Here is a 24,929-nt window from a genome sequence, read left to right as displayed (position 1 = left end):
CATCAATATTTTCATTATGAACATAATTATTTAAATTTAATACATTATTGATTTTTAAAGTAAATTTTTGATTGTTATTATCTAATAAGCTCTTTAAATTTGATATTTTTTCTATTAGTTTACATTTAAGAATTGATGAATCTTTATAGTCACATGCAACTAATTGTGTCAAGTAATCGATGACCGCTTCCGTTTGTTCTGAATTTAATTTATGTTCTGTACACAATAATTGATATAAATTATCATTTAACTGTTGTTGAATATTAAAATCACGTATTGAATTTATTACATCTTCTTGCACATCTTTTAATTCATCTTTAGTTTTGTTAATTATTTCAAATTTCTCCACATAATTATTTAAAAGCTGTTGTTTTTCATCTATACAACGTATCAAACATTCATTTTGAGTTTTCAGTTTTTTTATTTCCTAAAAACCAGGTAAATAAATTAATTTAAAAAAATTTTATTCAAAAGGAACATTAAAAAAAACAAGTGACAACAAACAATACAATTGACTAAGTTAATTGTTGAAATACCATGTATAGACAGTGTTGATTACTCTGTCACATTACACATACATACATGTTCCATATATATAACTGATATAGCCATAACATACATACTATACAATTTGCGCTCTTTACAAATTCTTGAAAAACTAATTATTAGCTTTGAGAAATGTAAAATTTGGAAAAAGCTATTCGATAATTCTGTTTCGAAATTCTTTTTTTTATTTGGTATTGGCATTAGTTGCGGTTATGACTAGTTAACTTTAAAACTTTTCTTTTGAGTTTTGAAACAGTTCGAAATTACTTTTCCATTTTCCGGCATCGAAGCTCACTTTACTGACCTATTTGCATGTACCTTTGGACATGTGATGCATATAGATAAATATATTTATGAATTTGTTTTCAGTGATACTGGCTTACGGTCCTATCTTTCTAATAAAATGTACTAACCCATAAAAAATCCTATTAAACGTTAAACGCTTAATTTTTTTGGCTAAACAAGATCGATATTTTTTTTTAATATTTTACCTTAATTTTTTAATTGATTGCACTGAAAAAAATACCATTATAAATCAAAAGACGAGTTTATTTTCGGGCACAAATTTTTTTATTTTTTATTTCTTACACCAAGCCAAAAATTTACAAAAATGATTAATTATACAAAACTCAATGATTTAATTACTTCAAATACTAAACAATTCAATCATATTTCAAACATGAAGGTTTTTTGTTTCAACGTTTTTTAATATCCTCGACTCCCTGATGGAGGATAATGGTATTTCTTTCTATTATTACAATCATCCTAAAAATAAGAAAGCAATAATCTTATTAGAATTATTTTCTGATGTGTTAACGACGCGATATTAAAAAAATTTCAGTCCTCAAGATCGTTCGCAATTTTTATGCTAATGTAAAATGGACAAAATGTTCTCAAATACTACTTTTAAGTAATGGAACATAGTTTTCCATATAATTCAGGCAAAGCAGGACAATGATCAAAACGTTAATGAAAGTTGCAGCAAGTTAGAAATTCTAAAAGTTTTAACCTAACATAACCTAAATAAAACAAATACCCACCTGTTTGCATTCCTCTTCAGTCATATGATCAATTTGTGCAATTAATTGTTTTAATTCAGTTTCCATCTCACATATTTGTCGTTGTTTATCATAGTTTTGTCGCATTAATTCTTCTATTTTACATTTAAGACGATCACGGTCACATTTTACCCCTTCGAGTTCCTTTTGTACAGACAACAGTTCAATATATTGTGCTTCGATTGCTTCTAATTCTTCATTACGTTGTTTTAAACGATTTCGTTCTGCGCGTAAACATTCCATTTCTTTTGTTTTAGACCGTAAACGTTCAACTTCTTCTTCAACTGAACTCATATTTAATAATTTCATACGCAACATATCACGTTCAGCCATTATATTCTGCATATCACATAATTGATTACGGCATGAGTTGTATGCTTGTTCAATTGAAGACAATTCGTCAACACGTCGTTGTAACATATCGCGTTCTTTCTGCAAGCATTCCATTTGTTGCAAATCTTTTTTATTTTTACCACAAGCACATGATAATTCACGTAATTGTGCTTCCAATTCTTTAAACTTTTGTTTATATTTTCGTGCTTTTTCTTCAGCTGAATTGTGAGAACATTGGCATTTTTCTGGAGCTTTAGCAAGTTGTTCTTTTAATTGGCAAGTTTGGTAACGAATATCTTCTTGTAAATATGCAACGTCTTTCTTTAAACGGCATATCTCACCATCTTTTTCCATTAACATTTGTTTCAAATTATCAGCATTGGAATGTAATTCAGCTAATTTTCCACTTTGATCGGCTAATGTTTGATGACAACCACGTAATTCTTTTTTCAAGCCTTGGTTTTCTGTGTTGAGACATTCTGAATGTTTTTCAGCTTGTTCTTGAGCTTTTGATAAGAACTGACAGTATTCACGTAATTTATTCAATTCTTGTTGCAAATCACACATTTTTTGAGGCTTTATACAATCCTATTACACACAAATACAAAAATTATTAAAGAAATTAACAGGTTTCTTAAAATTAAGCTTGCTACTAAATAATTTTTTCAGGCCTCCCCTGAAGAAAACGGGACATTTTGGCTAGTTTTATCAAGTGAAAAATATTATAAGCTTCCTATATGAAGCCTGAAACAGAGTCGTGTGTTTGTACTTTATAATAAGGTTCAGACATTCAGGTCCATAAAGAAACTTCTGTTATATTTTCTTTCCCATTATTTTAGGAAACAGGATTAATTTACTCTACAAAAAATGCGAACAAGTGGAAACTGATGGTAACATAACATATAGTGTTTGATGAGAAGAATGCTATTAAATAATTTATTCCTATAAAGTGGTTGGAACATTAAAATTTTGTGGGAAGAAAATTCTCAAATATAGCTCTAATATCTCAAAAAATACGAATAAAAATATGCTGAGCCAATTCGAAGAATCTAAAACTATTATCGTGCGATCTATAGTGATGCAGGCAAGTAAATTGAATTAAAAATAATCGTAGTTGATGGTCTGCAGATTCATGAAATCAAATCAGGGGATTGATTTTTCTATATAATTTTTTTATACTACTTTCTCACACAGGGCAAATAGTAAAAAGTTAAATGTTTCTATTTTATTACTAGATATATATAATTTACTAACATCTTCCAGTTTCTGTAAGGTTTTTTGATGTTCACAATTTTTACGCTCCAACTCTTTACGTTCACATTCAGAATCATGTAATTTTCTATTTAATAATTCCAATTTTTTTAAGCTTTCAGCGGCAAAGTTGGATTTTTGACACAATTCAGTCTTGAGTGATTGGATTTCTTCACTTTTTTGACATGACTCATTCTTTAATGATGCAATTTCATTGGTTTTTTCACATAAATCTTTCTTTATCGATATTATTTCATTAGTTTTTTCTGATATTTCTCTAGTTTTATCTTTTATTTCATTCGACATCTGACATAATAGTTTCTCATTATCATAAATATTTTTCTTTGCACATTTTATATCGTATTCCAATTTCTGTAAAAAATATTTTATACACAAGGTGTTCTAAAGTAGGTAATTAAACAGCAGAAAAATTAAGGAATACTCCTTTGCCTTTTATATCTGATTCTATCAAAGATTTTTGACTCCGTTAATTATTGTTTTAATATTATTAAATTGTCCAAAGAATGGAAGTAAATTGATGTTAAGAAAGCGAATCAGTGTTGTAGTCTGATCTGGCTAAATCAGACCTTATAGGATAAGAATTCATATAAGCTCTTATCAGACCTTATCAGAAACATTTCTCGCGGATATACTATTAGGTCTAGATCTAAGGTCAAACGTAGTTTTAGACAGTCATTTCAAACCGACTGAAAATGTAAGAAGACTATTGTTGAAATATAAGAGAAGGTTGTGAATATTCATTGAATATCCAACATTTAACAAAGCAGGGTGTTCTTAGTCCACAACCTTGAAAATCATTCTCAACGAATATTAATCAATTTCAAGCTTGCCATTCCAGGCCCCTAGAAACAGAACTATAAAAATTTTCGTACAGTCAAAAGTTGTTAAGCTGGTTTTTTAATAAACGGACAAACAAAAACAAAACACGCTTATGTTGCAAAAATAAAACTGCAACTTTTTACAAACTTTTTGAAGACTGGCAATGTAAAGACCATTACAGTTTCAGTTTGTAGCAGTTTTGTTTTTGTTGAAAAACAAAAACTCAACTGTCGGTTTAGTTAAAAACCGGCAGTAGACACGACCTTGATTCTAAAATTTCCAGCCATTGTGTAATGACTGAAATACTACGCCTGAACTTGGATGTTATTACGGTTATACTGCAAAAAATTCTTAAAACTTACCTCAATTTGATTATTTAGTTTATTAATTTCTTTATCTCTGTCACAACAAACCGTTTCCTTTGATGTGTACGATTTCATTGGAGGACATTGAGTTCCACAAGTTTTTATTTGACGTGATGCTGAAGAATTACAGCAAAAGCAATTTGATGCCTCGTTATTAGTGCCATACGAACGATGATATCCCACGCTGCTCCCGTAATCTTTTTCTTTAATACATACCTCAGCATCACTGCACATCAATATATTAATTAACATCTCAACAGGAACATAATTGCCCAATTGTAAACCCTTGAAATAAATTTTGTTTTTAAATTAGATACCAATTTTCAAACAGAGGGGGTATGCCTAGGCAGATATTCTACGATGCATTAAAAATATTTTAAATATCTCGCAGCATCAAATCGACGCTGTTTTGTAGGTTTCTGCGTTTATTCGTACTAGACTACTATATTTAACGAACTTTCCAATCATAACTTATATATACTTATCGATGAAACAAATGAAGAAAGTGTGGATTTCAAAATTTTAAGGACTTTCTCAATTTTATTAGAGTTTAGCACTCTAACAAGGCAATCGTAACATCTACGGTCGCATTCCCCAAAAAAAAAAAAAAAAAATAGGAAGGTCTTACATTACCATATCCGAGAGGTAGCGATGAAAAAATGTAGTTTTTAAAATTATCCTCTTAAGTTTTAGTTATTCTGCGTTGAGTGAAAAATTTGTCTAGCATGTATAGAAGAACAGGGGATAGTTTTGGGGATCTTTTTCCTATTTTCAGAGTTTTTTATTAGAACTGTTTCACGTCGAATGGAAAAATCTCGAACTTTCTAACTTAAATGGAACTGAAAAAGGTTGGTTCTAGGGGGTTTTTTAACATTTCACCAAAATATCTAACTAGGTCTATAATCCCAATTCGGTCATCATTTTTAGCAAACATGAACTGAACTAAAAACTAGAAAATTAACTTTTAAAATAAATCACTGAGGCTTAAAGTCAAAACTTGAAATGCTCTGCTACAAAACTTAATTCACCACTTTTATGTGACTCACACCCTTTCAGTTTCTATTCATTTTAAAAATAGTAAGTTATAATCTTCAAACTGATAATAAATATAAATGAAATTATGAAAAAAGGCTGAAGCTTAATGCTATTTTTAAGTGTTACGTTAACATTTTAGAAATTTTTCATAACTTGAAATGATGAATATTTCTTATAAATACAAATTATAAAAAGTTATTACCACTGGGGTACTTAAAATCTCTCGTAAATGTTGTCTCCTTGGTTCTTCGGCTAATTCCCACACACGAGTATCTGTACATGAATAATATGTTTTTAAACATGCTTCTGGCCTTTGTCTATGAAATTGCAGTGGTGGACAATCGCCCGCAGGATAAAATACTCGATCCTTCTTATTTATATATGATGCCATTTTGTATCAGTATTTTATATTAATTTTTTTAATTGTCTTGTTTATTACTAATTTTTTTAATAATTTAATTTATTCGTACTAGAATTTTTCATAAGAATCCGTGCCTTCGACAGATGCGTCCATTTAACTTTTTTACATTGTCCTTATAAATTTTATTATAAAAAAAACAAAATGTTTTTAGAGTTGTCCAGGTAAATATTTATTAATTTTTGATCACAGGTTTGTTGATTTATTTTATTTTCTTAAGAGTATGACATTTAAAAGCATAAACCACAGCCCCCTCCTCACTAAACCCCTTTAAAACACAAAAAGAACATTTTTTCTTCTATATATAATTCAATAACTACTTTAAAACAAAAATCCAAGGGCATAATGGACCCCCTTCCGCACATCTCCAAAAGTATCCTGAAAAATCCATCAAATATGATCCTAGCAAAAAATTGTAAAGTATGTCTAGAGCGTATATGGCCTAGTTGGTAAAGGCGTTTGGAATGAATCCAGGAGATCCTGGTGACTCCTGGTATACATGTATTTTTACAATTCTCTTTACTTAGGATTAACTCAACAGGTTGTTTGTCTTTATAATTTACGCCATTGTATCATAAACATTAATTTATTATAATCGTAAATGGACTTTGATGTTTAAATTTGTATACAAAATTTAGTAAAAAAAAAATAATAATAATCATTTAATTAATGTTGACTATCATAAACAAATGAATTCGTTTAGTTGAAAAATTTCACAATTCGCCTAGAGCGTATATGGCTCATTTCCAGCTGGAAAAGACTCTTGGAATGAATCCAAGAGACCCTGGTTCGATTCCTAGTACCTATAAGTGTATTTTTTTTAATTCTTTTTACTTTTGATTTTACTGTTTTTTACTGAAAAAACCACTATTGGGGATATTTTTTTCAAAATCCAAATGTTTTGTAAATAGAAAAATTTCTTTATTTGAAATACATTTAATTATTAATTTAACAGTAAATCCAATGAAATACACAACAGTGATCAAATTAGTAAACAAAATTAGTACATAACACCATGTAGTAAGCTTATTTAAGTTTTTCTTTTTTTCCTTATTGCAGAATTTTGTAAACTCTCACGTGTCATTAATTGATTATGTAGTTTTTTTGGTTTTCTGCCTTCTCTTTTCAGTGTCACTGAATAACAAAATATTCTCATTATTTTCTAAAGAATTATTTTAAATGCATACTTTATGACCTGTATTGTTAGGTTCGACAGACACCTCTATAACTCCAAAGAATTTCTATTCCTTGCACAATCCTCAATAGAATATGATCAAGGATTTAAATTACAGTCATTCTTAGTAACTTTGAATCTTCCGATACATCCAGTTACTATAGTTGAAAATATAGCAAATGGATATGTCGGAACATAAAGCAAACATTTGCCCTTATTTCTTATTATTGCACAATATTTTTTATAATAATATACTCAACAAAAGTATTAAAGCATAATTTTTACACCCCAAATTTTAGCGAAATATCAAAGACCTACATCTTTGCGAAAAACAATCGATTTCTACTTTCTTGTAGAGAAAAGGTCATAGAGTATACATTTACTTTGTTTTCAAATTACCTTTATTAGGTAAATTACTATTATGGACTTGCAAAGAACGTGTAGAATTTAATGAACTGTTTTTCTGTTCATTGTTGTTATTTCGATGTTCAGATAACGATCGTCTATTTGATTGTGTCATAATTTTCAATTCATTCAAATCTTCTTTTTCGTTAAGCATTGAATGTTCTAAATTCTTTACTGAAATATAATTAAAATTAGGTCAGCATTGATTTGAAAGAAACTAAAATTGAAGGGCAAAATAACTACAAGCCGAACAAATATTTTTTCACATTTCCGTCAATTTTATTAGGACAAAAACAACATGTTATAAATACTACTATCTAATAAAACAACTTTAGGAGTTTTGCTATTAATTTTCTTCTACTCATTTCTATTTTTTAAGCAAATGTTTTATCAATATTCGCAATATCCTTTTTTTTTCTAAAATTTTAACATCTTGTTTAAGGACGCTTTCCCGACTATTAGAAATTGAAAAATTAACATCATGTTAACGTAATCTAAAATTTGATGTCCTGCTGTTATAACCTGGACCACTCAGTATATGACCACCGAGTCTTTGAGTACCCATTCACTTCTATAGTCGAGTAATTATTATATTACCTATTTATTTATCATTTAGTTTATAAATCGATCGTCAGATTTTTCATAAAAATCACCAGCTATGAGAAAAACCGGGCTACTCTTCCCTATGAGTATTAGATATATGTATATTTTAATCTAGAGGCTTTGTGCTGAAATTGTGGCGAATCTATTGGAATGAACTAATGATTTTCTATCAGTTTTCACTTCTACAATAGTGAAATTGGCTACACTAGAACTTAAATCTAATAGCTCTAGAATACATAGTTTCACAAAAATATTTACATTCTTCAATGGCGTTATTCTGTTTTCGCATTATTTCTTGTTCTAAAATTTGTAACTGTGTCAAATATTTATCCTTATTACTTGAACCATTTTCATTCGTCATTTTCCTTTTATTAACTTTACATGTTCTTGCATGCAATAACGTAAGTTCTTGAATCGTTAATTGCTGTAATAATATATAAAACAAACTTAGTTTATTGAAAATGATACAAATTAAAGTAGTACACCTGTGTTTAACCCGGCGTCATTGTTGTCGGGTATCTAATTCTAACAGAAAAAAATGTTTGAATTACCTCTATGCCTTCATACAAAATTTTATCCACAATAGCTGCTAAATTAGGTGAAGAAACTATTCGTTGAGTATCTTTGTTACTTAAAAGTCTTTTCTAGAAAAATAATGTTTGGTAAGGTCACATTCGTATTTTTTCAACAAAGCTTTTATTAAAAAGAACCAATAAGATAGTCGCAAAAAATATACAAATAGGGGTTAAAAGCTCTTGTGTTTTCTCTAAGTTTAATATTAACAATGAAATGTATTTGGGTTCAAAAATACACATTTAAAAATACACCGAAAAATTGTGTGTCTAGGTTTCACAGTTCAAATTTTGAATGTAGATAACTCTCTTCGTATTAACATAGAGAAAACTAGCGAAAATTTAAAATTATAGTAAAGTTTTTTCCCTCTAAATTTGCTTATAATAAAAATTTAATTTTCCCAATACTTTTTCCGGAAATCTCAACATTAAGCACGACAATTTTCGAAGCCGAATGTCATTAGTAGTACATCGGATCGAAAATTTTAAGAATAATTCGTTCTATTTAAATTTAACCAATCCGTTTTTAACACTATGCTGGTAATATAAATTCCGTTAATGCACATTCAAAAAAATATAAATTACGTTGCAGTTTATTAAATAGAAAAAAAGGCAACACGGCGCAGATTAAATTTAAATAAATAGGTGTAGGGATTGTTACTAATTTCTTTTGTATTAAAATTACTTCCGATTCATCAATTTTTTCTTGTTCAGCTGAAATTTCATACTTCGTTAACTTTGTTCTTAATTCTTTTATATATTCACGTAAATTATCATTTTCTCGTTCATGCTCTCTTACACATTCGGCTAAAGTGTCTTCATGCATTTGTTGAAGTCGTGCAACGCTGTTATTATGCTTGGCCATTATATTATGAAGATCTCGATGGTATTGTGATTTTAACGATCCAATATTTTCTACAGATATTTCTTTTAACTTTTGTATATTCAGTTCAGCATCTGAAGAATAAAAAGTTATATCCGACAATCCTGCTAAGGAAGATTCTATCTACCGATTAAAATTGGAATCCTTTAACAGGTCACTTAACGCAACTATAGTCAAGGTCTATAATCTTTATAAAGATGTGTAAAATTTTTTTGTTCAAAAGCATCCATTTTTTTGATTAATGTTCGATTTCTTGTTATAATATATTGTTTTTTTCTGAGGTTATTTCCAAACCCCCCCCCCTCAGAGGGTTGATACTAAGAAAGATTTGAATATAGAAGTTATTGTAATGGGTCCGAAAATCGAAATTTTCAACATATCTTTACGTTTTATAATCAGGACAAGGGACTAACATCAATTTGGAGAAGAAGTACGTGTAGGTGTGCGTGCATGTACTTAAGTTCCTGGTCTTTATTTCCTGATTGATAACGCGCGAACAAAAAAATACTATCGATTTTGTTGAGGTGCCGATCGAAGCGTATAAACGGCATTATGATCTGAAAAGAATTTCGTAACATTCAAGGGTTGCACCAGACCCACACAACGGATTGTTTATGACTACACTTCATAATATACACACATTTCAGACAAAAAAACAAGCATTAATTATTTTCTTCAAATAAATATTTACCTTGTAAAGTGTTACGCAATTGTATTAAATTGTGATTTTCATGATTTTTTAAGAATGTATTTTCAATTTTAGTTCTTTCCAGTTCTGATTTCAGATTATAATTTTCTTTTGTTAATTTTTCAATTTCTTGTTGTAATTTATTATACTGTTCAATACAGACACGTTTTTCGATTGTTAAATTCTCTTCAGTTTGCTGAATTTTATCAACTGTTTGAATTGTTGAAGTTTGAACTGCAGAGTGTATCGGTAAAATAACTTCAGATACACCTGTCATCGCATCAACAAAGGACGTTCCCATTAAGGATGTAGTAGTTTGCTGCTCAGCATTTTTAATATCTTTTTTCATTAGCATTTTAGTTAAATAATTAATTTTTATTTCCATCTCTTTAACTTGATTCCTGAAATTGAAAATTTGTTCGTCCTTTTCAATTATGCTCTCGGTTTTATGTTTTTGTGACAGCCCTTTAAAATTTCGTTGTTCTTTTAAAGTTTTTTCATTATTTTGTGTTAACAACTCTTCTGTTTGACATTTTTTAGAAACTTTCTTGACCATTTTTTTTTTACAAATTTTTTGTACTCCAGCAAATTCATTTTTTAAAGTTTGTAATTCATTTTGAAGTAATGCGTTATTTTCTTTCGATATAATTTGTAATTCTTTTAATTTCTTATTTTCAGTTTGATATTTTTTCAATTCATTTTCCAACACTTTCATTTTTGTAGGACTTCTACGATAGGAATCTGGTAAACTAGTAGTAGATGATTTTCTAGGTCCCATTATACCACTTTCAATAGTCTGTGGTTTATACAATTTACTTAATGAATAATTTTGGTTTTTTAAGTCATGAATTTCGTTGTGTAATTTATTTAAAAATTTTTCATTTTCATCTTTTAATTGTGTAATATAATTTTTTAATTCATCATTTTGATCTGTTAAATTCAATTGTTTTTTAAATAATTGATCATTTTGTTCTTTTAATAAACGAATTTCATTTAATTTTTCATTGAATTCAACATCAATTACTTCAACTTCTTTGTCAATAATGATAATTGGATTAAAAAACTGTAAGCTCTTGTCTGTGTATGTGATTTCAGTTCCAATCATTTTTTCATCAAATTGCGGATCAGCTGTTTGAACTTCATCATTCGAAATATCTTTAACAATTTCATCAGTGAGGGTTGATTTTTCATCAAAAAACCATTGTTTTGAATATTTTAATTCATCATTTTGGTTTGCGATTAGCATCTGATGAAAATTTTCGGAATTAGGTTTTGTTGGTATGCTTGACATGTATAGAACTTCTATATCGTTTAACGATTTCGAATGTTTAATCAATTGTGTTTTCTTTCGATTTTGGTCACGTATTTTAGTTAGTTTAGTTTCTAATGAGTCAATATATTCTAATACTTGATCAGCCGATGAAGTAGGTTTATTGCACGATGGATTGCGATGGATTTTCATTGTAATATTTAATTTATTTACTTTCTTGTTTAAATTTTCGATATTTTCGTTTGTAATATCATTTTCATTTTCAAATTTACTTAATTTATCGTGTAACAAACCTTTTAAAATATTACAAAGAATTGGTTCAAATGTTTCTAAATTGTTAAATGACGATAATTGATTAATTTTTTCAAAAATCGATTCAATATTTTCAGCAGTGTTTATTACATGTAGAGGTATAATTTCTGATGTTAAAACTTTTATTTCAGATGTAAATTTATCAATTAATTTTTCATCATCAGATTTTTCTTCATGTAAAATTTTACAATCATCTTTCACTCTTTCAATGATATTTTGTAATTCTCGTAATTCTACAATATATTTCTTGTAATCGAATTGAACATTTGCACCTTTATCGCATGATTGACGGCGATTGACTGATAGTTGTATATTTGTCCCTTTATCATTTAGTTGACATCGATTTAAATTTGTTATTGAATTTTTCTTTAGTACAACTATTTGATTTTCTAATTGTGTTAAAAGATTCTCCGTTTCATCTTCTTTAATTTTTTCCTCAATTTGTATTTTTTGTTTATTTAATTGTTCGTATAAAACTTGATCACTATCTGTACTATCGTTAAAATTATTTTTTAATATTTTTAATTCTGAAATTAAGTCTTGAATATTGGAATTATTTTCCATTTCAGATAAAGTTTTATTAATAATTTTTATTTGTGAATTCAAATTATTTTGTGTTTTTAAACAATTATTTAATTTAGAATAAAGATTTTTTATGGAATTAATATTTTCAACAATCTTAATTTCAAAATTCGTTATTAATTCTATTAAATTTTCAATAATTTCATTTTTTTCATGCGAATGTTCAATTATTTCAATAATCTTATCAATATTTTCACTTTTTAATAGTCTATTTATCGATTTTCTTATTAGACTTTTTTTATTTTCTACATAAAGTTCATCATTGCGTTTTGATAATTCATTTAGTACATTTTTATATTTAGTGAAATGTTCAAATTGATTTTGAAGTTCAACAGAACGATTGTTAGTGACATTTTGAATTTCAATTAATTTTAATTTGAAGTCTTTATTAAAATGAATTTCATTGATAAAAAAATTAATGAATGTTTCATAATCCGAATTTTGTATGAAGAGGTTTTCAATATTGTTTAAATTTATTTTTTCTTGATCATTATTTAATTGTAAATTTTTATGTTCGAAAAATTTTAAGATTTTCTGAAAATTTTCAGAATTTTTGTTTTGATCGTCTAATGTGTTATAATTTTGAGAAAAATCTTTATTAATTTTATTTTTTAATTTATTATCGATTATTTTAAGTCGATCAATTAATGCTTTATTTAAATCATGTAATTTCTGACTTGAAACTTTAATTTCATCATTTTCGAAATTTTTTAAGTAATCGTTATTATTATTACTTTTAATTTCTTCTTGTAATAGCATCCATTCGATTAATTCTTGAACATTGTAATTATATTCTCCTTCTGAAGTTTTAGCTTTTTCAATTTTATTGTTATATAATGTTATTTCTTGTTTTTTGGTATTTTTTATGTTTAATTCTTCCAATGCTGTTACACGGTCATTTAATATTTTAATTTCATTATTCAATTCAATTTCATCATAGTTAGCCTTTTCAATGTCAGAAATATTCGATGTTAATTGTTCGTTAACACAAGAACTTTTATACTCCAATATTCTCACTCGTTCTATTAATTCTTTAATTTCATAATTCAACTGATTATTTGAACGTAGCGTACATTTTTCAATTTCAGTGTTTTCGTTATTTTTTATGTTAAATTTGTCTTCCAAAATTATAATTCGTTCTAGTAATTCCTTGAATTCATTATTTGATTGCTCGTCTGTTAATGTAACTCTTTTAGTTTCAGTATTTAATATATTTTGCTTATTACTATCATTTTTTATTAATTCTGCTTCCATGATTAGTTCTTTATGCTTCATTTTTTCCAATTGAGTATTTTTTAAATTTAACTGATATTTTAATTCAATTATTGTGTCACATAATTGTTGATTTTTTTCATTTAAATCATCAATTTTTTCACTGTAATGTTTTTCCACACCATTTAAAATTTTATTTAATTGTTCATCAATTTGTTGCTCAAAATATTCAACAGTTTTTTGTAATTCTTTATTTTTATCACATATTCTTTCAAAATGTTTTCTAATTTCAGTATTCTCTTGATGATGTGATTGAGAATTAATAATTTTTTCAACATGCTTGATTGATTTCTGTATGGACAAATTACGTTTATTAATCACATCCAATATATTATAAAAATCAAAATTGGAACTAGATGATGCAGCTGGAAGTTGAGCTCCACATGTTAATCCGGTTGATGATGAATTCGATGAGGAATTTTTACGTTTGACATAAATTATATGAATAGATTTATTTAATAAATCAACAAATTGATTCGATTCTTTTTCAGTTATATATAATTCTTGTTGTGGATGAATTTTCCCAAACAGAAATTGTAATGAAATTTCTAAATCATTAATTTTATCGTTTAAATTCTTAATTAAATTCGTGTAAAATGATGTAGAATTATCGTTATCATTTAATATAATATTGATACAATCTGGCTCATATAATTGCAATTGTTGGCCATATTCAAGATATGATTGTTGTAACAACAATTGTTTTTGTGATAGATTTTTTAAGTCATCTAAATAATTTTGTATAATTTGTCCACTGTTTTGATATTCTAAATTTTTGATACGTTTGATTAATGCATTTTTAGTATGTTCTAATTGTACGTTTTTTTCATTTAATTCATCAAGTAGTTTTAAATATTCATTTTGTACTTGTTCAAAATGTTTATCGCATTTCTCTTCATGTTCAGTGTCAATTGTATGCTCTATTTCAGCACTTTCAATTGTACATGCAATTTGATTTTGTAAATCGTGCATTTCTTCTTTGATGTGATCAAATTCAAGCAATTGTTCTTCGTAGAATGCAATTTTTTTATTTTTTTTAATAATTTCTTCACGTAATTCATTAAATGCATCTATCGTTCGTTTCTGTAAATAAAGAAATTAGAGATATTCGAATTTTAAAAAGTTTTATCAATAGTCGATCGAAAAGCTGTATATAGTGAATTGAAAAATTCTGTTTTTTATTTCCTTATACAACGTGATAGAAAAAAAATGGCCATCACTTCTGAAATCAGCGCATTCTAAAACATATAATTTAGTAAAAATATCTCATGCAGCTGACAAAAAATTTTTTTTGCAGACCTGTGTTATTTTAACAATTTAAAGTATTTTAATAACTATCAAACAGATCGTATAAACAGAAAAATCATATTTTTGATTGCTGATACTTACTTGTTGTGAATCCTGCTCTTTAGCCATATACTCCAACTGTATCGTTAATTGTTTACATTCTAATTGCAGTTGTGAAATGGTTAAATCTTTTTTATGATTTGTTGCTAAAAGCTCATTCATTTTCGTTTTATATATATCCCGTTCCAATTTAATTGTATCAAAATTATTAGTTTTATCAACTAATTGTAAATATTCACATTCAATTGCTGTTAAATTTTCAATTCGACATTGTAACTGATCACGTTCTAAACGTAAACAATCGGCTTCCTTAGCTCGAAAACGTAAACTATTAAGTTCATCTTTCAGTGAATTATACTCAGAAACTTGAATACGTAACAAATCACATTCGCTCAAAACTTTTTTATATTTATCGTGTATATCACGTTGATAATCTAATTCATGTTTAATACGATTGTATTCGTCCTCTAATATATCGTATTCATTAATTTTTCGACATAATTTTTCATTTTTCTTTATTATTTCTTTATATTTGTCTTCAATTTCGTGTTGATATTTTAATAAATTTTGTATTTGCTGTTCTAATTGCAATTTATCTTCTGATGTCTTTGTTAATTCACTTCTGATCTTAAAATAGTCCATTTCATTTTCAAATTTAGCTGTCGTTTGCTTCTGTTTTGAATCAAATTCTAATATTTGCTGTTTCAAATTATTTAATTCAATTTTTAATAAATCTTTATCATTATTTAATGTTGTTAATTTTTCTTTGTTTTTCTTATCTTCCTTGCGTATTTCATTTAAATCACTTTCAGAAATTTCTAATTGTTTTTTTGTTTCAGAATTCTCATACTTTAACTGTTCTAAATGTTCTCGCAAGTTTGTTTTTTCTGTTTCTATATTATTGATTATATCTTGTAGATAGGCTTCATTTTTTTGTGAGGCTAATTTATTATTTGCTTTTTTCGCCTTAAACAAACAAATTATGTACATAATTGAGCATATTCCGAACCACCGAACAAGAGCGGATAATTTTATAATAATATTATTTTCATGTATTTTTTATGAAAACCCATTATATCAATTTGAAAGTAGTGAGCTTACTCTCACCATTTGTTAAGGGATACTAGAAAACCTTTAGACTAGCCGTAAATATTAATTATACTTATATCAAAAATCCGCTAACGCAAGAGCTGCGTCAACTATTTCACATTAAAAAATATATATAAACAAAGTCGTAAGAAAATGCTTTAATTTGATTTTTTTCACTGACGATCTTAGAGCATTTTTATGAAAAGTTCCTAAACTGAACTTTTACCAAAACTTAGTAGAATTTGATTTTATCTACCCAAAAATAGCACAAGTCTTCGTTTCTCATTTTTTAAAGTTAACGTCTCTTTTTACATTTCAGTTGCCTGAATTTGAATCTCACCAAATTACACCAAAATTTGAAAATCTCGTTTTGTTAAATTTGTTTCCAGAACCCCCCCCCGCCTTTAAAATATTTTTTGAAGATTTATTCAATATCTCTTTCGTCCGCCAGAAAATCGAATAATATATATTGGTATAAAAACGGACTTTTTCAAGATTAAATATTTCGAAATAATGTTCTTGGAAATAATAGATACTGAAATATTCAAAATGGATTTTAAAGAGAAGAGTAGAAACAAATTATCTCGCCATGTTTTAGAACGTAAAAAATGTGATGGAGTAGTTTTGAAGTCAGAACTAATTCAACAAGTTGTAATCTTTAAAATTCATCGCAGAGATCTGTATAATTTCATACTAAGGACCCTTGTATAAAAAAAACTAACAATAAAAATAGTTAAAACTCGTCTGCTCTGTTTAAAACAAACTAAAAAACAAGTTGTATTAGTTAATCCATAGTATATAGAGCGAAAGGTCACTAATTTACTCGCAGAATAAACAAATAAAGAAAATCGTCATTGCAGTCAGGGAACCGTTCTATGCAACACTTTTAAAAACTAATAAAATTTTCAGTTCGTTGTTTTGACAGGGCAGTCGTGTTTTTAATTTAATTATTTATTTTAATTTTATACATATTATGTTTATTCTAAAACCTATCAGCCCATATATAAATAACTAGCAGTAACCCACCCGCTCCGATGGGGAATTTAAACTTTGAAGGCTAAAACAAGACTGTCGCGTTGTTATAGCCTTCAATTTCCTTGCTTTCAAGTATCGCCCTTTTGTTCACAATTTCATGGGTTTTAATTTAATGTGCGATTCCTTGATAATTTAGCTTTCTATAAGTGAAAGAATTAGTAGATTTTCTTACCTGATCAATTTGTTTCCGTAATTCACGTTTACTATTTTTTAAATGATCACGTTCTTGAATTAATTTATTTAATTGATCTTTCATATTATGATAATCTTTATCCAAATGTAAATGTTCTTGTTTTAACAATTTTAAACGTTGCTCTAAATCAAATGCTTTCTTTTCAAATAAATTTAATTTATTAATCGATTCGTTATATAATTGATTTAATTTTGTATTTTCTAATTTTAATTGATCACGTTCGTGTAATATTTCGTCATAATATTTTTGTTTATCTAATATAGTATTACAATATTGTTTTAATGAATCCATCTCTTCTTTAATAATTTGTTTTTCATGTGCTTGATTAATTTGTGAATTATTTAAATCATTTTGTAATTTTTTTATAATATCTTGACATGATGTTACCTCTCTTAAGAGTATATCTTTTTGTGATATTTCTTTATTTAATGATTCTAATTCTTTTACCGAATGCATAAATCCGTCCTCCATTTCTAATTGCAATGCTGCAATTCTATGTTCTAATGCAATTATTAACGATTCTTTTTCAATAATTATTTCTTCAATATCGATAGGTAAAGGTTTTAAAACACTTTGTTCGTCAGTTATGTAACAATTTAAATTCTCTTGACAGCTGTGAGAAAATAGTATAATATATAACAAATGTAGGGAGCAAAAGTAAAGAATGTCTCAGATCTTATGTTCATTGTCGAGGGTGGAAACATGAGATCTGCGACATTCTTATTCTTCTCCGTGGTATGTATACTATTTTTCTGTTGTACGAAGGCGGAAAGCGACAACTTCGTTTAGCACTTATTGGATTGGTATACGAAGACGGATAATGATTTTTTTCGCGGTTTGGAATTTTAAAAGTTTTTGTCAAATTTTTTGAAAAAACCCCAGCAAACTACATAAACAAAAAATATTTACAAAAAGGTCAATAATTTTTTTATTTCTATTTAGTACTGGCGTAAAGGCCTTCCCAATGGCCAAAATTATCATAATTACGAACTTCCTCTTCTCCCAAGGTACCTCAGAAACCTGAAATTATATTATAATATTTTCAGAAGGGTTAAATCTATCCAAGCATGTGGTTTTTAGAAAATTCGATGGATATATAAAATCACAAGTAGTTTTTTGCGCCGTCCTTTATTTCTCATTTTAGTCAATGCTGAAATACTTTTCAGCACCATACGAAGCAGAAGCGAGTAAATTAATCACTTTTTACTTACAAAGTTGATGAATCGTCTGAAGAATCAATATAATTTTGGAACTTATCGCTAAGTTGAACACAATACTTTTCTAGATCAGAGATATTACATTTTTCTTCTAAATCAGATAGATTGCTTTCTGAATTAATATACTCTTTTTTGTTAAGATGGTTCAACTGAAATCAAGCATACAAAGCTGTCAAATGACTACACAATTTAAAATTTTAGGATGTTTAAACTTACAGCCACATCAATTTCAGCGTTTTGTGTTTCTGTTAACTGCAAATTATCATACAATTGAAGTTTTTCTTTCAAAAAATTATTTTGTTGTTTTAATTTATCAATTTCGGTAGTTTGACTCGTAATTAAAGTTTCAAGTAGCACATGGATTGGTATTAACTGTCCTAATTGTGTATTGTTCTGCAAATGAAAATAAGAAAAAAACAAGTATTTGAGTTATTGATAAAACAAATAAAAAATTTACTTTTTTTCCAGGATTGTTTAAAATTTCTAACAAATGTTGCCGGCGTTCTTCTTTATCTAATTGCCAGGCTCTAGTATCTGTACAAGACAACATTGTTTTAATTCGACCCGCTGTCCTTGGTCGTGGACTATTTTGTGCAGCATCGCCAGCCGGATAAAATACTCGATCTCGTTTGTGTACATACGACATTTTTCAAATTTATTTATTATTAAGATCACAATTCATTCTTGGGTTTTTTATTATTTCGCGATATAATATTATTTAATTTTTTTTTAAATGTTTTGCTCAAATTCAATTAGTTACTATTTTTTATACCAGATATAAAATATAGTATGTTATAAAAGATTTCAAAAATATCATAATGACAGTCATTATTGTCATGTATTTAGAAATTTCATTTTTAAAATTCTACAAATAATGTTTACAGAATGTATTAGAAATTAATATAATTCTATAGGTGGGAAGCCCCAAATATAAATACATATTTCTAAAAAAGTAGTACTAGATTAACTAAAATAAAGCAAAGAATATTAAGAATAATTTACAAGAATGGAATAGGCATAATTTATTCCTCAGAGGTATGAGAAAAGATGTAACCCCATGATGACGCTTGACGATAGCTTTGAGCGTCAAATTAAGGTTCCACCTAGTATTACTTAAAATAATTCCCATTGGTAGGTGAATTATAATCCCTATAATAGAACTTTTTCATGGAAAACAGAAATGCTTTTGTTAATTTTTTATGAAAATATAAGTCGAGTAGAGTCTGTAACTCGAAAATTACGCATTTTTAACAATAAAAAAACTATGAAAAAACTTGTAAAATATTCATAATATTTGAAATAATTTAAAACGATTTTTTTTTGGCTCCACCGCACACGTGATCTGTGATGTCAATCCGACAAGCAATGACAATAAAACAGTGTCAACAGTCGTATTAATATATCATTATTATCAACTTTAAATGACGTCAAACCAACCTTCGTGTAACATCGTGTGTTGCCGGATCGTTTTCGCCAATTTGAATTTTAGTGATTTTCATTGTCTGTTTTCTCGGTCATATGGCTCCAAAAAAATCGGGGGAAAAAAATTAGCCCATTTATCAAGACATTTACTTTCATTTAAAAAAAAAGAAAAAAAAATGTGAAAAAGGTCTATTCACCTACTGCTTGGAGAATATTTTTTAGAATCAATTGCTTAGCTCTAAATTTTTGGTAAACTTGGATTTTTCATTAGAGTTTTGCCAAATAATTTTTTCGTATGGGGTTTTCTCCGATATGAAAAAAAATACAAATTTGTTGTTTCCCGATTAATTTACGGTTAAGTAGCGACTTATTATAAGCCTATCAAAAAAGAAAACGCAAAACGCGAGGATAGAAGTTTGTGTAGAATCATTTACAGTGTTATTTTAATAAAAAATTCAATAAACAAATGGTTAAATGGAACTCATTCGCTTATCGTGGATTTTAGCTGAAACGCAAAAATTAAATTATACATAGGATCAAAGCTTACGAAAGTTCTCAAGTACGTATGAAAAACTCTTAGCAACAAAACAATAATACTACATAAATAAAATCTTTGTATGAAATGAAATATTTGTTTGAAAAATTAGTTAATTAAAATGAATATTGGATCAAAAATTTTAGTGATTGATTTGAATTATAATAAACTTAATAATAACGATGCCGACATATATTCCCAAAACAAATTTCTCATTTTTAACCGAAAATGCCTTAAATTATCCGATACAAATAACTTCAGCTGATCCTTCGTTTATGGGCGACAGATGTTATTCGCATCTTCATTATGCGAAGGTAAATTTATTTTTATGTTTTTTTATTTTTTCCACTTTTGAGGTAAGAACATTTTTCTCTTTAAAAGATTAACTTTGTTCAAATTACCTATGTTGGTATGAGGGCTGACAACGGCACGAAAAGGTTTATTTCAAGACACGGCTGAATTTTTTATTTTTTTTGTACAGTTTGGTAGAAAATTTTACACTTACACGATAGACTTCGTCTAACTTAAGAGCTACACAATTTTTTTTCATTACAGATTATTAATCTTGAAGATATTATACCATTAGACGTCATTGTAAACGCGTTAAAAGATATCGAAAAGTATAAAGATTACAATAATAGACAAAATTGTATAAATAGAAAAGAATTGAATCGGCAAAAAAAATTTGTAATGCAAAAAAAACATTTAAAGAAATTGCGAGTTTTTCAAGCTCTATGTTTATGGACACATTTACCACCAACAACATCAATAAGTTTAAATCGCTTTGACCATATAAGTAACATTACCAATTACTCATCTTTCCCTTGTCTTCAAAATGGGTTATTATCACCCAATAGGCATCCACTATCGATTGAATCAATTAATCAAATATTGGAAGCATCAAATATAATTATCGACGATTATAATACGCCCGAAAAAATTAAATTATTTATATTGAATAACACAAGTCGACTTTTTAAAATGAAAAACCATGAATTACTCGATAATGGAATTACTGAAATGTATAACAAAAATCAGAATTCATTGATCCGTGATATCAGCAACGAATTACAAATATTTGAATGCCAAGTACAATTAACACCTTCCAAACATCCCAATAAAGGTCTACCAACTAGCCAAGCAATGAGGTAATTTGCTCTTTTTAAATTATCACAAAAGGCTATCCTCCACTTTGTGGCGTAAATATTATATTTTTCAAAAAAACTCAATTTTACTTTTAACGTATTTAGTTTTTTTTTACAAATTTTATCACAATTTTTTTTTATATCACTTCGTTTTGTATTAAAAGTGAATGGAAATGAAAAATTTAAAAAAATAAAGACGAAAGTAATTAATATAAATTATTAGTAAATAACTTTTAAAATATAAAAATTATAGCGTTACTTAAACTGTAGTCTTTGCTTTAAACTTAGTATTACCCCTAAGCGTTGATGACACTATTTTGGTAAAAAACCCTTAGATGTTTACTTTAGAAAATGTTAGACGACTTACCCCCTCCCCCTATTTACAATTAACACCTCAATACATAAATTCATATTCATTGTGACTGATGACTATTTCAATGATTTTGACACAAAAAATACTAAGCCACCATACCTACCACGTCTCAATTGCACTTTCCGCTGTAATAAGCATTTCCCAATTACCATATATCTAGTTCTTTGTCCGCCATTATTTTTTACCAATTTTAAATTTTTGAGAAATAAATATGAGTTAATAAAGGTTAAAAATAGTGTAGATCCAATATACTACTAATAGATTCAAAGAATATTTTTGCTTGTATTGAAAGCACTGTAGCTCTAGCGTTATTCATCAGGAGTTTACTTTTTTACTCCCAGAATATTGGAAATTTCACTATAGTCAAAATATTTTTAATCGATTAATAATTTTTTAGATAATAATTAATTATTAAATTAATAAACGGTAAAAGCTAAGGATTGGGACATTAACTCCATGAAACGTCACTTTTTAGAGCATTTCAAAACTTTGGGAGCAAGAAAGGCAATTTCTGATAGATGAACTTCAAAGTAATGTCAGCAAATTTTACATTCATTACAAATAAACTAAAGTTATCAACCACAAATTTATAGGTCTATATCTATCTACACTGAGTGCTTTCTAACTACACTATATTTAATCTTGATAAACTCTCTTTATTTTTATACATATTTGGAGGTGCAAATATTCCATTTTATTTTAATAACGAGTAAAAAAACCAACACAAACTAAGACAAATTTCAATGTCCTTATCATTATCGTAATATATTATGTAATTTATTTTCATAGCGTCAATCCTTCTAATAGCAATAAAATAGTACTTATAAAAGAACGAAATGAACATCATCAAATAAACGAATTTTCAATAAAGATAATGCAGGATTTATGTAAAGAATTAGACCGTTATTTAAAACAAATCAATGAATCTCGTATCATCGAAAATAAAATTCTAAATGAATTGGAAATGTGTTTACAAGAACGTCAACGTAAATCAACTAAACGTGGCAAATACACATGTAAAATGACTCATTCGAATATGTTACTTATGAATCGAACAAAATTAAAAAGCATGAATAATAATAATAATATCACAAATAACATCTCAACACAAAATAAACAGAAAAATCAATCAAAAATTCCAAAATATAACTATAATTCACATCAAAAGTTTTATAATCAATACGAAGGAGATACTTTACGAAAACCATCAAATTGTATTACTAACATTGAGGATGATGGCTACAATTGTCCATCATTAGTCTATGAATTGGAAAAAACCTTTATAAAACATTTAGAAGACCATCATAAATTTATAACAACTTTACATCAAGTTCGGAATAGTCGGCATAAAAGATTGATTTGTAATAAGCTCAAACAATTTGAATTGTTATTAAATAAATTAACTAATGACGAAAATTTTTCAAATGAAACAAGTGAAACGAATAGTGATCATACGACAAATTCGGGTTCCAGAAACGATTTATTTTCTGATAAAGATAATTTCAAAGAATCATCATCATCTGACGAGTGTTTAACAATAAAAGAGACAAGTACACTTAATTTATGCAATATTTTAAGTGATGATAATATTCCAACTCGACAAACCGACGTACTTGTTTTAGAAAACAAATTATCTACATTTTTGTTAGAAAATAATGATGGAGAATCAAATTCTTCGAATATAAATGAAACGACTGAAAGTGAAAACAACAGTAGTTTTAGTAGTGAAAATTTAAATAATTTATTTTCTGTACAAATACAACAAGATAAGATACACAATGTCAACGTCTTATCAACACCAAAAGATAAGAGCCACACTGAAACTATAATAAGCAGCCGCCCATCCGATGAAAAATTCTCATTTATGGATGCAAATGGCATCCAATCGTATGAAAAATTTTCAATTAATGATACAAACAATATATTTTTAGAAATTTTGAATAAACCTAAAAGTTTATTATCATTTTACAATAACGATAATTTTGTACAATTATTTGAAACAATATTTCATCCATTTTACTCAAAACATTCATCATATAAAATCCATAATGATTTTAATAAAGCAGAACCGTATTCGAATCGAATTTGTACTGAAAATATTCATATTACACCAAATTCAAATATACCTTTGTATAATTTCGAAGGAAATATTGATTTTCTATTTAGAAATAATGGAATTTAATTGTTAAATGTTTCTAAATTATAGCCGTATTGTATAACATTATCATATTTTAGATTATAAATATATATGTAAATAATAAATTATAAATTATACCAGCCATCTATATGTATGTGTATAATCAATCAATTATACATAATTGATATAGATTATATATAGAAATTTGTTTCTAGAACTTAAAAATTTGAATACATAAAATATATCTTGAAAATGTATTAATTATCTTAAATTATTACGATTTGTAAATACAAATGTTAAACATAAATAGTTTTTCTTATTTTAATAATAAGTAGTTTACTCTAGGTCATACCCGTTTTCACTCTAAATTCAAAGACTATACATGAAATTTATAGTAAATTTAGCACTACTTTAGCTTTGCATAAAACTTTGATAAAATGTAGAGTATTGGAGTTACAAGTAAAAACTGAAAAAGAACAAAAATTTCCCTGTTTTTAATATTTGCTCCAAGAAATCCTAACTAATATTATAATTGTAAAAGTAACTCTGTCTGCCTGCTTCTCTGCTATCACTACAATTTTGATATTACTAATAATTCCTGTATAGAAACAGATGGGAGCATGGGAAAGGACAGTCTACTTTTTGTCTCGAAAATAAAACTTGAAGGAGGTGAAATACATGTATTGAATGATCAAAACTTTGATAATAGTTTACAAATTAGAATTGATCGAAAATCGGTTATAACGGCATTGAAGGGGTCAAGAATATTGGTCATTATAGCCAAAAGTTGTTATAAGCGATATGTACATTTTTATATTAAACTGAAAGA

General features: G+C 27.3%; 3 protein-coding genes across 3 annotated transcripts; 1 reads left to right on the top strand and 2 right to left on the bottom strand.

The window, feature by feature from the left end:
* Nucleotides 1-1,107: 1,107 nt before the first annotated feature.
* LOC123305338 (interaptin-like) lies at nucleotides 1,108-5,941 on the bottom strand. The gene is made up of 5 exons (XM_044887024.1): nucleotides 5,631-5,941; nucleotides 4,391-4,678; nucleotides 3,192-3,560; nucleotides 1,587-2,525; nucleotides 1,108-1,311 (listed from the first exon to the last, which is right to left on the bottom strand). Exons 1-5 carry the CDS (start codon nucleotides 5,817-5,819, stop codon nucleotides 1,252-1,254), a joined length of 1,845 nt encoding a protein of 614 aa, XP_044742959.1. The 5' UTR covers nucleotides 5,820-5,941; the 3' UTR covers nucleotides 1,108-1,251.
* A 935-nt stretch (nucleotides 5,942-6,876) lies between these two features.
* On the bottom strand, nucleotides 6,877-19,134 carry LOC123292477 (putative leucine-rich repeat-containing protein DDB_G0290503). The gene is made up of 18 exons (XM_044873173.1): nucleotides 19,057-19,134; nucleotides 18,705-18,881; nucleotides 18,483-18,637; nucleotides 17,490-17,884; nucleotides 14,997-15,421; nucleotides 14,276-14,690; nucleotides 13,916-14,155; nucleotides 13,227-13,510; nucleotides 11,942-12,188; nucleotides 11,735-11,872; nucleotides 11,196-11,578; nucleotides 10,898-10,967; nucleotides 10,331-10,510; nucleotides 9,286-9,557; nucleotides 8,580-8,672; nucleotides 8,287-8,452; nucleotides 7,420-7,599; nucleotides 6,877-6,980 (listed from the first exon to the last, which is right to left on the bottom strand). Exons 1-18 carry the CDS (start codon nucleotides 19,132-19,134, stop codon nucleotides 6,877-6,879), a joined length of 4,002 nt encoding a protein of 1,333 aa, XP_044729108.1.
* A 1,493-nt stretch (nucleotides 19,135-20,627) lies between these two features.
* On the top strand, nucleotides 20,628-24,145 carry LOC123292474 (reticulocyte-binding protein PFD0110w-like). The gene is made up of 3 exons (XM_044873157.1): nucleotides 20,628-20,759; nucleotides 21,001-21,593; nucleotides 22,753-24,145. The coding sequence occupies exons 1-3, from the start codon at nucleotides 20,628-20,630 to the stop codon at nucleotides 24,143-24,145; spliced, it is 2,118 nt and encodes a 705-aa protein (XP_044729092.1).
* Nucleotides 24,146-24,929: the final 784 nt, after the last annotated feature.

Source organism: Chrysoperla carnea, chromosome 1 (assembly GCF_905475395.1).
Source record: "Chrysoperla carnea chromosome 1, inChrCarn1.1, whole genome shotgun sequence".
NCBI lineage: Eukaryota > Metazoa > Arthropoda > Insecta > Neuroptera > Chrysopidae > Chrysoperla > Chrysoperla carnea.
Note: the sequence above shows the minus strand (reverse complement) of the source record. Positions and strands in the feature narration are given on the sequence as shown.

Coding starts and splice junctions, on each gene's coding strand:
- LOC123305338 (XM_044887024.1), bottom strand. CDS start 5,819: ATGGCATCATATATAAATAAGAAGGATCGAGTATTTTATCCTGCGGGC. Junction 2,526..3,191: donor CCTTACAGAAACTGGAAGAT/GTTAGTAAATTA, acceptor TGTGTGTAATAG/GATTGTATAAAGCCTCAAAA. Junction 1,312..1,586: donor CTGAAGAGGAATGCAAACAG/GTGGGTATTTGT, acceptor TCTTATTTTTAG/GATGATTGTAATAATAGAAA.
- LOC123292477 (XM_044873173.1), bottom strand. CDS start 19,134: ATGTCGTATGTACACAAACGAGATCGAGTATTTTATCCGGCTGGCGAT. Junction 14,156..14,275: donor ACAATCATATCTTGAATATG/GCCAACAATTGC, acceptor TTAATGATTTAG/AAATTTCATTACAATTTCTG. Junction 10,968..11,195: donor TTATTGACAAAGAAGTTGAA/GTAATTGATGTT, acceptor TATAAACCACAG/ACTATTGAAAGTGGTATAAT.
- LOC123292474 (XM_044873157.1), top strand. CDS start 20,628: ATGCCGACATATATTCCCAAAACAAATTTCTCATTTTTAACCGAAAAT. Junction 20,760..21,000: donor CGCATCTTCATTATGCGAAG/GTAAATTTATTT, acceptor TTTTCATTACAG/ATTATTAATCTTGAAGATAT. Junction 21,594..22,752: donor CCAACTAGCCAAGCAATGAG/GTAATTTGCTCT, acceptor TTATTTTCATAG/CGTCAATCCTTCTAATAGCA.